This window comes from Leucoraja erinacea, chromosome 2 (assembly GCF_028641065.1).
Source record: "Leucoraja erinacea ecotype New England chromosome 2, Leri_hhj_1, whole genome shotgun sequence".
Lineage (NCBI taxonomy): Eukaryota > Metazoa > Chordata > Chondrichthyes > Rajiformes > Rajidae > Leucoraja > Leucoraja erinaceus.
Genome location: NC_073378.1, coordinates 76,339,934 through 76,352,231, shown reverse-complemented (window position 1 = coordinate 76,352,231; position 12,298 = coordinate 76,339,934). Strand labels below are relative to the sequence as shown.

General features: G+C 45.5%; 1 protein-coding gene across 2 annotated transcripts in view; it reads left to right on the top strand.

The window, feature by feature from the left end:
• The window catches only part of lpcat1 (lysophosphatidylcholine acyltransferase 1), a 108,565-nt gene that overhangs the window by 20,892 nt on the left and 75,375 nt on the right, over positions 1-12,298 (top strand). For both annotated transcript variants that reach the window (XM_055658955.1, XM_055658948.1), the window contains exon 2: positions 11,383-11,525. In XM_055658955.1, the coding sequence (XP_055514930.1) occupies positions 11,383-11,525 (143 nt within the window). The remainder of the gene's footprint in view (positions 1-11,382; positions 11,526-12,298) is intronic.

Here is a 12,298-nt window from a genome sequence, read left to right as displayed (position 1 = left end):
CAAGGAGCGATGGGCCGAGCATCGCCTGGAGGCTGAAATTGCAGCGGGGGAGCAAAAGGATCTGCGGGTGGTGGTCGAGGCTCGCTGACGAGCCACAGATGTTGGCGGGACCGGCGGTAGATGGTTCCTGCATGGTTGACGAGATAGGACCGAGGCGACCCAGCAGAGGCGACTACGGTTGCAAGCCGGGAGTGACCAGTGGGGGTCTGCATGCGGACAACCTGACTGGGGAAAAGGCGCGGCAAGGGGCGGCAGGACTTGTCATGGGAACGTTTCTGGACATCGCGCTGAAAGGCAATGCGCTCCTGAACAGCAGCGGGCTTGAGGACAGATGGGATGAGTGAGCGCTGGGCCACCGGGATCGGAGGTCTGGTAGTGCGAGACATGAGCCGCTGAGCAGGGGAGCCCATGGCAGGGTCACGGGATATGTTGCGAAGGTTGAGGAGGGCTAGAAAGAAGTCGGAGTTGGACAAACGACATTGTTCTTTGCACTGCGGACGGCGCTCGGCCAGACCGTTGCTCTGCGGGTACTCGGGGCTGCTGGTGAAGTGGCGGAAGTTCCAACTGGTTGCGAAAGCCCTAAACTCGGAGCTAGTGAATTGGCTGCCGTTGTCCGACTGCAGGCTGGCCGGGGTGCCAAAGTAGAGAAATGGCGGCGCAGCTTATCGACAACGGCCGAAGAGGTGAGGGAATGCAGCTGGTCAACCTCGAACCAGTTGGAGTAGGAGTCGACAAGTACCAGGAAGCGTTTGCCTCGCCACTCGAAAATGTCAGTGGCAACCGCCATCCAGGGCAGTTCCGGTGCAGCCTGCTGCAGAAGCGGCTGTCGTTGCTGGTGGGGGGCGAGGCTGTTGCAGGTGGAACAGGAGGAGACCCTCTCTCGGATGTATTGAGCCATACCAGGCCAGTAGAACTGGCTCTGGGCGTGAGACAAGGTGGCTTCGTCCCCAGGATGACCGTTGTGAGCGGCCTGAAAATAGTGGTCGTGCAGAGCAGCAGGCACTACCACCTTGTGTCCTTTCACGACCACACCGTCGTGGAGTACGAGCTCATCACGGACCAGGAAGTAGGGCACGGCGCCAGCCGGCAGAGCGGAACGACGGTCGGGCCAGCCCTGCTGGATGATGGCAGCAAGCTGTTGCAGGGCAGGATCATCGGCAGTGTGCTCGACCAGGGACTTCATTGCTGTGAAGGGACAATATTGACATTGAGCACCATCAGGTCAGACATTTCATAGCGGTGGCGATCGGTGGATGATAGCGGGGCGCGGGATAGCGTGTCGGCCACGAACATGTCTGCCTTTTCGGAAAACGACGTTGAAAGTGAAACGCTGGAGCTGCAGCATCATGCTCTGCAGTCGGGATGAGGCAACATGGATCGACTTGTTGAGGATGGTGACAAGCGACTGGTGATCCGTTTCAATGGTGAAAGTGTTGCATAGTATATAGTCCTTGAATTTGGAGCAGGCAAACACCACGGCCAGTAGCTCCTTCTCGATCTGTGCGTAGTGCTGTTCGGCAGGGGTCATGGTACGGGACGCGTAGGAGACTGGCAGTTGCAGGCCGTCATGGAGCTGTAGACAAGCGGCACCGAGCCCGAACTGAGAGGCGTCGCAGGTGATAATAATGGGACGTTGCGGGTCAAAGAATTTGAGTGTGGGGGTACTGATCAGCTTGGACTTCGAAAAGGATGTCGAAAGCCTTTTGGTGTTGAGGGAGCCAAGCCCAGGGTATGTCCTTCTCTATCAAATCCTTCAGGGGTTCACTCAGCTCGCTGAGTTCGGGGATGAACTTCCCCAGGTAGTTTACCGTGCCCAGGAAACGTTGCAGGCTGGGCACATCAGTGGGTGATGACATCTCGGAGATGACAGACGTTTTCTGTGGGTCGGGTTTCAGCCCCGAGGCTGTGAATACATGGTCAACATATGTGACCTCGGGGACGCAGAATCGGCACTTCTTGGGGTTGAGTTTCAAGTTGATCTTCCGGGCCCGGTCTAGGACTTGGTGGAGGTTGAAATCGTGCACAGCGACATCCTTACCGTAGACCAGGATGCCATCAACGATGATGGCACATGGTAGCCTGGCAAACAGCTGCTCCAGTGTCCGTTGGAACACCTCGCTGGCAGAGCTGATTCCGAATGGCATTCGGAGGAACTTAAATCTGCCGAAGGGGGTGCTGAAAGTTGTCAGGTTGGAGGAATGCTCGTCAAGCGGTATCTGCCAGAAGGAGCTCTTGGCATCGAGGACAGAAAAGATTGTGGCAGGACCAACCTGTGCAGCGACATCCTCTACTGTTCTCATGGGGTAGTGCGGGCGTTTGATGGCAAGGTTTAGGTCTTTGGGGTTGATGCAAATGCATATTTCGCTTTTGTCCTTTTTCGCGGCAACAACCATGGTGGAGACCCACTTGGTAGGTTCGCTGACCGCCTTTAGGATGTCCCATTTTTATCATGCCGTGCAGCGTCGATTTACTTTTTTCTTCATGGCGAAGGAGACACGGTGTGGAGCACGGACCACTGGCTCGACCTTGCGGTCGACGACAATCTTGTAGTCGTAGGGCAGCTTGCCCAGCTCGTCATCAAAGCGGTCAGGATATTCAGCCAACGGGTCCATTAGGGCCTGCACCTTGTGGATGTCACGGTGGAAGGAGACCAGGCCCAGGTCCTGGCAGGCTTGGCTGCCCTACAGGGTAATGCAGTTGGAATCGAGAAGATAGAAAGTGAGGAGCCGAGAGGTTTCCAGTATCTTGCAGCGCAGAGTTGCCTTTCCCACAGGAAAAAGAACCCCTCCCTCATATGCGTGCAAAGTGGTGCGATCAGAAGTAACTTGCTCATTAGACCTAATCTTATTGAAGAGGATTGTTGAAATAACATTCGCAACAGCTCCGGTATCTAACTTAGCGGTGAAGGTCAAGTTGTTCACAGTTACACGAACTGAAGGGTCTGTTATCAATGCAGGTGCATCCAACACAGAAAAAATGATGTTCTCCCCCTGAGAGGACCCAGATTCAGACACAGGGAGTTCGTTGAGATGGTACTAGGAACCGAGCTCGCTATCAGTTTGCTCCAAGTTGTTTAACATACGCCTTGGAGCAGCAGGAGGCTTCCCACGGGAACGGTAGGCAGCAGAAAAGTGGTTTAGTTTCTTGCAGTAATTGCACGTTTTGCCCAACGCAGGGCATATATTGTACTAATGAGAGGCAATGTTACAATTGGGGCACCTTAGCTGGGTACGTCCCCCGGGAGCAGTGCTGGACCTCGTGGGTCGTGGCGGGGTAGGGTTCTGCCAAGGCCGGGTAACGCTGGCAAAGTTAATGTCCTGATCAGCCGGAGACACTGCAGAAGTGACGGCTTCGGCTAAGTGGCAGGCATGCATAGCCTCGTTAAAAGACAGGTCAGACTTGCGCAAAAGTTCAGCCCTTAGCTTTTCATCGCGGAGACCGTAAACCAGTAGGTCCCTGGTCAGCTCCTCGGGGGTAAGCGTGTCAAGGCGGCACCGTCTGGCCAGGTGTCGCAGCGCAGCAACATAGCAGATTCCCCAGGGTGCTGACGCCGCCCAAACAGTTTGAAACGTTCTAAAATGCAATTAGACGGAATGTCGCAAACTTAGCCAATAAACATACTAGGTCCCGAACAGATTCACCCGCAGCGTAGACGAAGAAGTCTGACCGAGCCAGGGCATCGGGACCAGCCAGGTTAAGGAGCAGAGAAGTTTGGACGGCAGGAGTAGCGGCAGGATGAGTGATTGTGACATAGTGGTCGAAGTCACGTCTAAAGACATCCCATCGATGGGCAATGTCTGCATCGAAAATGAGCACATCGGGTTTGCAGCAAGAAGTGGCCATATCGAGGAAAAAAAAGAGGGGGTAACAGAAAACTGGGGCAAAATTAAAGAAACAACCGATAAACATGAGGCGCAAGGGTAGGAGGTTTGACACCATGTAAAGAAGTGTTATCAACACACTGACTACTTCTTTTATTCATACTGTGGCATTACAGAGAGCACTGGCTGTATGTGGTCTGTCACGGAAACTAGAGAGCGATATGTGGGTGGGGAGGTTGTAATTATACTTGTGATATGGGGAGTGGTTAGTAGTGATGAGGTAACTATATTAAGGGTCACATGAATGTATCATCTACACTAACTGTCTATAATGTTTAGATAATTGGATAAAGGAAGTTCTAGTGTTGTACTAAATTCAAATTATGGCTCGTTGTGGTTTATTTTACAGTGTAAAAATATTCTGAATAAATGGACATGTAATTCTGCCCTTGTTTTCCAAAGCAAATGGTTTTATTTGAATATGGTTAGTGCTTTGTCCAGAGTGGTCCTGGATCTGCCAGGTTATTGATTGTCTGCAGCTGCCATTCAAGAGTAATGGAGTTGTCCAGCACAGGATAATTCCTTCATCCAACTACATCAAAATCAAACTTCTTCCCATCTACACTAATCCCATTTGCCTAGAGTGGATCTGTTTCTTTCTTGCCTATTTAAGTGCCTATCTAAATATAACTCAAACATCTGATTCCACCACCTCTGACAGGAAGTTCCAGACATCAACCATTTATTGTATTAAAAACTTTTAACCTCAAACTCCATTTAAAACTCCTTTCTCTCACCATATATCTTATGCCCCTTTTTTAATACCTGAATCACAGTGATAAAGATTCTAATTATCTGTCCTCTTGTAATATGACAATTAAACTCTCTTGCCTCTTACAGATCTCTCTGGGGGGAACAGTCTGAAGAAGGGTCTCGACCTGAAACGTTGCCTATTTCCTTCGCTCCATAGATACTGCCTCACCCGCTAAGTTTCTCCAGCACTTTTGTCTATCCCCATCAATCCCGTACTGAACCCCCCTATTCAACATCACTGACATCCCCTGTGCTCTCCCCTCACAATTTTACTTACTCCAACCAACACGTACTAATTCACCTGCCTCAATCCATCCATTCTGCCCTCTAACTCAGACTGCCTTCTAACACCCCCCCCCCCCCCGCTCCCACCATCTATTCACCCCGCACTGATTCACACACACACCCCTCCCTGACCCTATTGCCCTGGAAATGTCTTCAGAGCGAACATGGACTACGTTTGATAATGGAATGCAATAAAATATGTTTTAATTCCCAATGTTATTACAGGTGCACAACCTTTTATCCGGTGTTCCGGAAACTGAAAAACTCCGAAAACCGGCCATTTTTTCCAGATGTCGTCTGCGCACCAAAGCTCGCGTTTGGCGCCAAACTTGACCCGAAACGACCCACGGTCAACCCAGGTCTGTACTACTGTAGCGGCTGCCTCCTCCCCGGAGACCGGGAGACGCTTAAACATCTGTAAATCATTGCTTAAATGTTAGTCAGTTAGTTTGGAGGGCTTTTATGTGAAGGGGGGTTGAAGGGGTAAACTTTAATTCTTAGTCCCCTACCTGGTCGGAGAGGCGGGGAGCGGTCAATGCCTTACCGGGTCACCGTGCAGTAAGCTCCGCAGCGCTGTGGCCGGTGGGGCTGCGGGCGGCGCCGGTTGTAGCTCCGACCCCGGCAACTCTACCCCTGGCTGCGAGGCGCTCCAAATCCAGCGCGGCCCGCGGCCGGACGCCCCAGCTCCGCGAATGTCGGGAGTCGGCGGCGTCGCAGCGCTGGGATACCAGCGGGGAGCGGGCAATGCCTTACCGGGTTGCCGTGCGGCAAGCTCCGGAGCTCTGTGGCCGCCGACTCCCAACGTTCGCGGAGCGTCGCTGGATTTGGAGCCGCGCAGCCAGGGGTAGAGTTGCCGGGGTCGGAGCTCCAACCGGCGCCGCCCGCGGCCGGACGGAGCCCCCAGCTCCGCGAGGTTGGGAGTCGCCGACCAGGTAGGGGACTAAGAATTAAAGTTTCCCCCTTCACCCCTACTCCACCACCACCACATAAAATCCCTCCAAACTAACTGACTAACATTTATGCAATGATTTACAATGATTCTCCCGGTCTCCGGGGAGGAGGCAGCTGCTCCAGGCTTTTCAAGCCGCCCGCGCTACCTACCTAATCTACGCTAAAAATCTTCCATTCGGAAATCCGAAAATGTCCGAAATCCGACAAGTGTCTGGTCCCAAGGCTTTCGGATAAAAGGTTGTGCACCTGTATTTGTTTTAATCCATAAAGATGGATTAATTATATTGTGAACACGTGAAACATTAAACAGTGTTCGATTGTCACTGCTACCATTGACACGTTATTACAGAATTCTTTTTAACGGCAAATCAATGCTCATAATATGGAATATCAGTACTGTAGTTATTTAATGAGCACCATTCACAACTATACGTAAGCACATATGTTACCATGGTCCAGGATTTATTGACACAGGTTGATCATACGCTGAATAATTCAACCACATTTTTGTTTGGAAGTGGAAAGAACTAATAGAAATTGCATTAAATTGCAACGTGTAAAAAGAGTTGAGATACTGTCTTATAATTTTGCTGCATGTCATTGTGGGATATATCATGTCTTGATTGGTGAATGTTTAGTTTGTGACTTTATTGGAAGCAGAAATAATATGTGAATGCTTCATTGAGTATAATTCCGACTGGTAACTACGCACTTCGTCCGAGCACATTATCGCACGCGTCATGCAAGCCGTCTTAAATGACCACCTAAACTGTCATTTGGCAACCTAAAAAGCTGCCACGGTTGCCCGGCTGGCCACAGGGGAAAAAGGTTAAGCGAGAGCCCTGCATTGAATGCGATTAGTTCAATGTATAGGTGCAGCATTGTATGGGTTGATGCAAAATTACTCAGCATGTGGTAAATTCCACTGGGATTTAATTCCCATGCATGTTATTTTCATTAGACTTTTGATTTTAGTTTCTCTGCACCCAAATTCCCACATTAATATTTAAGGTAAATTCCTGGCAAACACCTTTGACAAACACTGAATTGACACATTCATCTGCAGCAACATCGCCACATACACCAACCTACAATAAACACAGGCCATATGATAGCTTTCAACAGGTTGTTCCGACATAATTTACCCTTTGGCCCAACAAATACAACAAGGTCATTGGTCTGGGAATAATTGATCTTTTTCCCTTTTTTCCCCACAGTCAAAATGTAGGGAGAGAATCTGCCTTTTGTAAAAAAATATCGGGGGGATTTTAAAAACAACTGTAATAATTTGTAATGTTACAGTTGTACAAGATAATAGGGTGGTGCAGTCTTGAGTTGCTGCCATATAGCACAAGAATGGCGGCTTTGTTCCTGACTACGGGTGCTGTCTACGGAGTTTGTACGTTCTCCCAGTGACCTGCATGGATTTTCTCTGGGAGCTCCGGTTTGCGCCCACACTCCAAATACTTACAGGTTTGTGTAGGAAGGAACTACATATGCTGGTTATACACTGAAGATTTGTAGATTAATTGGGTTGATATAATTATCCCTAGTGCGTGTGTAGGATAGTGTTAGTGGTGGGGGGTGGGGGCAAGCGAAGGGCCTGTTTCCGCACTGTATCTCTAAAGTTTAGAGCAAACTGACGTGTAAGTTCCCGCACTACCACAGTAGCCCGCCGCACGGTACGTGTTAAGAGCTTGCTGCGGGCCGGATAAAATCTCGTGGCGGGCCAGATGTGGCCCGCAGGCCATAGTTTGGAGACCCCTGCTATGGTGTGTCGAATAGAACTGCAAACAATGCACCGTGCAAGTGTAAAGTTGCGATATAATGTTCCAACTTTGATATTTTATGCCTCAAACTAAAGGCATGCACACCATATACTGCTTTCACATTTTATTTATCCATATTGCCACTTGCAGGATCTTTGTGAATTATTTTAGCAACATGATGTGCCTGTCAGGAGAATTAAAACTTTATAAATGTTTTCATATTATGCTTTATTATGTTGCAAGTAGTTCCCACCTTTAGATACTATGCGGTTATCAGAATTGTTTTAAGCCAATGTATTTAGAATTGCATTTTATAGTTGATAGTTTGCAATAAATATATCTATGATTAAATTATTTTGCATCGTTCCACATTACCTTGCAATCATAGGTAGATTTAAAGCTGAAATTTTAAAGCCGTGCCAGGTTTGGTTTGTTAATTTCATGGACTTTGCCGGGGCTGTATATTTGTTGTTTTAGATGGGTGTAAATGGTGTTTTATGTACATATATTTTCGAGAGAGATGATATTACAGAAGAGAGGAGGACAATCGCAACCGAATGATGTGAACACTGAATTCTCCAATTTCTAATAATAGCCTCATTACCCTCCTTCTTTCTTGTGCCCCACCCTGGTGCACTCCTATATCTCCCTCCTCGGGGCAGTCACATGGCACCTCCTCTATACCCTCATCACCATCCCCGAGACTCCCATTTCCCCTTTTCACCTCTTTTCCCCTCCCTTCTTTCCCTTCCACCCACATCCCTCCCTCCACCTTTACAGTTCACTCCTCTCTGTATCTAATGTCTTTTCACCTCCAGCCTTTGTCTCAACCTGCAATGGACCTGTCCATTCCCTCCACAGATGCTGCCTGACCCACTAGTTTCGTCCAACAGTTCTTCTAGATGGCTCCCCAACCAGTGTCTCTACTGTGTTCCATGATTCTGTTCTTGCGTCCTCACCACCCCTCACATTGGAACAAGGATCCTCTGGTCCTCGCCTTTCACCACATCAGCTTCCGCATCCAGGAGATTTCCCTTGCCTCCAATGTGATCCCACCACCAGTTACAGAGACTGCTCCCTGAGCAGCTACTTGGTTCTCTCAACCCTTCCCACCCAAACCACTCACTCCTCAGGTACTTTCTGCTACAACTGCAGGAGATGTAACACCTGTCCCTACACCTGCCCCCTCAATATTTGTAACTCTTCCATCCTTTTTGTTTTGCATCGCCTACGATTTCATCTGTTACCATTGTGCAACCATCTGCTTATCAAAGCGTCCCTCACCTGTATTAACCAACATCTACAGGGCATTTTCCTGCCCCTCCATTCTTCCCCTCACCCTCACCCAAACCCAAACAACATCCAGTTATCCAGAAACACTGCCAGATCTGCTGAGTTATTCCATCATTTTTTTTTTTTTTGTAAACTGCCATCTACAGTTCCTTGTTTCTACATTGCTCGACAGCTTTGTTTTGTTCCGGTGTCTTGATAATAATGGCTTGTTTACCTTTTGAGCTTGATGTGTAGGCCGATGTCTTCTTTGTTCCTCGGGTGCTCATGGTATTTTATGAAACATTAGCTAGCTTTAGATGCATCAGCACTGATTACATTCCAGGTTAGGCATGTCTGTTGCATGATCGCAGACAATGATGAATGGCATGTAATCCTTATCAGGGGCTGTTTGGACAAATCTCGGCTTTTTTTGAATGGCTGGTCACCATAGTAAATTTCAGGCAAGCTGGTTCTAGGTTGCCTGGTACAAATATACCTGGCTGTGGGCTGTTCTTTCAAAATAGGAAGAATTAAAAATAAGAATTGACCTGTTTTTAAAACATGACATAAGTTCAGAAGTCTGGAATGAGCCAGGATCAGAGGATTAGAATCAGATGAGAAATGGTTATAGGCCTCTCAACAGTCACATCACCGTTGGACAGAGTATTTGTCACAAAATAATGAGGTGACCCTATAATAATCTTGAGGGAATTTCAATTTCATAAACTCAAAATCAAATTGCCTAGTGTGGTCAAGATGATGAGATCAGAGAATGGATTTGAGTCGGTTTCCGAGAATAGCATATATTGAACCAAACAGGGACCAGCTAATTTTAGATCTTGTGTAATGAGGCAGGTAATTATGAATTTCTCATGAAAATATCTTCTGGAGAAGAAATATAATAGTGCAAGTATATTTTGCATCAAGTTTAATATTGACAAAATTAAATAATGAAAATGGTTAAACAGAAAAATCTAAACTAAAATATTTTTTGAAAAAGCATTTGAAAAGGTATAGCTGGACTTATTCTGAAACATAAAACATTATTAGAAAAATCAAACAAAATGGAACAACCTAATGAAGAACAAATATAATGAACAAATTAACACCAGTTTTGTAGAATGTTCTGCCTGCATGCTTTTATGATGAAGCCTTCACTTCAAGCTCAAGCTTGTAGCTTTGTATCTGAAACATTAATCAAGTTTAAGTCAAGTTCATTGTCATATGAGGTACATGATCAATGACAATATTTTTTGTAGCAGGATCACAGGCATATTAACTTAGACAGCACACAAAAACTTATTACGCATAAATTACACACATTTTGCGAGACAATGAAAGGATACATCTGCAAAATAAAAAAGACATGAGTACAAAAACATAATTAGAAAATGAATCCATGGTGGTGCAGGAGATGGTTTGTAGTGTTCCATTGCTGAGATAGGATTAGGGTTGTGCAGGTTGGTACAAGGACCAGATGGTTGTAGGAAAGTATCTGTTCCTGAGCCTAGTTCAAAGGTTTCAAAGGTCAACTCTCCACCACCACCGGCCCATCAATGAGAATTGGCACGTGGTCTCCCAACTTTCCCAAAGTCAACGAATAGCTCCTGATTTTAGCAACAATGGATGAGTGGTATCTGTTGCAGCACCACTCAACCAGGTGTTTTATCTCTTGCACGTATGCTGATTCATCACCATCCATAATTCAGCCAATAACATTAAATTTATAGTGATGACAACAAATATCTCTGAGGCTAATTGTCTTGGGGCAAGTTTTCCTGATGCTTACTGTTTTCATTTCACCATTTGCTTTGTGTAACTACCAAAGGAATTGAAATAGCTGTTCATGATTTTGTGCTTAACTATCTAATGGGCCGCTTTAAAGGAATTCAAAGCATGCACAGTGCATGGAACTATTAGAGATGCACAATGCAAAGTCCGCATGTATGTCTTTTTGCGCATTACTCTACCATGAACATATTTGATTGAAAATTAGATTAAACTCTCCCAGTGGTACAGTAATTGCTGTGCTTTTTATTATTTTTCTTGCCACTTGATTCGGTGCATTCAGAATGATTCTTTTAAACTCTTGTTTAATATTCTCAAACATTACAATATATCAGCATTATCTAATATCCAAGATGTATCTTGGATTTTACAATACTGCAATATCCAAGATATCCAAAAATTGCAAGATTATCTGCAGAATTATGCAAAATATACAATGTTACTACACATACTCAAGTTTCAGGCGCAAATCAAAATTAAAAATGGCTCCTCAATACAGTATTGACATTTTTTTTCATCTGTGGTTACATGTGGATATTGCTTTAATCTCATCCACAAGCCTTCAGACGAAATAATTAAAATTGGTTTATATTTAATTTATAATTTAACAAAAAATGGAACTACATTGAATGTCCTCGCCATTACAATGACTGATTCCAACATTGTTTTTTAAAATTCTGCAGATAGCTGTTATGACAGTGACTCTGTTCCCAATTCGTCTTCTGCTAGCTGCTTTCATGATGTTGCTGGCTTGGCCAATTGCATTCCTTGCTGCATGGGGACGTATTGAAAAAGAACCCGATAAACCTACAAATTTGTGGAAAAAGTGAGTAAATAATATTATTATTCTGTTCATTTTGAGACATTAACTAAAGATCGAATATGTGTGCTATACCTCAATTAAGAATCAAAATATTATGGTCAGTTTGAAAGTTCTAAATATTTTTAGAAGACACTTGTTTAGATGAAACATGTTTATTTGCACTCTTGTCCGTAATTTTGTGTTTGCAGCATTTACTGTCCTAATTTAAAGATCAACTTTTAAATACTTGTATGTATTTTTGGATAAGTAACACATAAAGGATGTACACAAAGTCAATAAAGTAGGGGCTAGTTTGTTGGCTTCCAAACACAGCCAGGTATTGTTGGTTCATGCCACAATTTGAAATGGAATAGCCAGCATTTATCTGTTTCAACAGCAATAAGTGCATGACTTCCATGTGGACTTTCAAATATAGAAGCCTGAGGTTTAGTGACCGATTTCAAAAGCTAGATCTTTCAGTTTGTTTCTCCATTGGATATCCCATTGAATTCAGTGGACATTGTAGGGCTGCAGATTCAGAGACAAGGGGTAGGTAAGTTCCTTTATAAAAAATAATTTCATGCATCTAAATTTCAAATAAGCTTAAAATTCATACCAGGTAAAATTAAAGAAAACTTTTAAATGCATCAGTATGAAGAGATTTTATACTGAGATTTTATAAAAAGCAATTAAATGATGGTCTTGGTTGTTTTAGATGGCAAAGCTAGAAGTAGACCTTTACTTGATTTCATAGTCTACCGAGGCTGGATCTCATTCAGTTTCAACAGGAGTGCTGC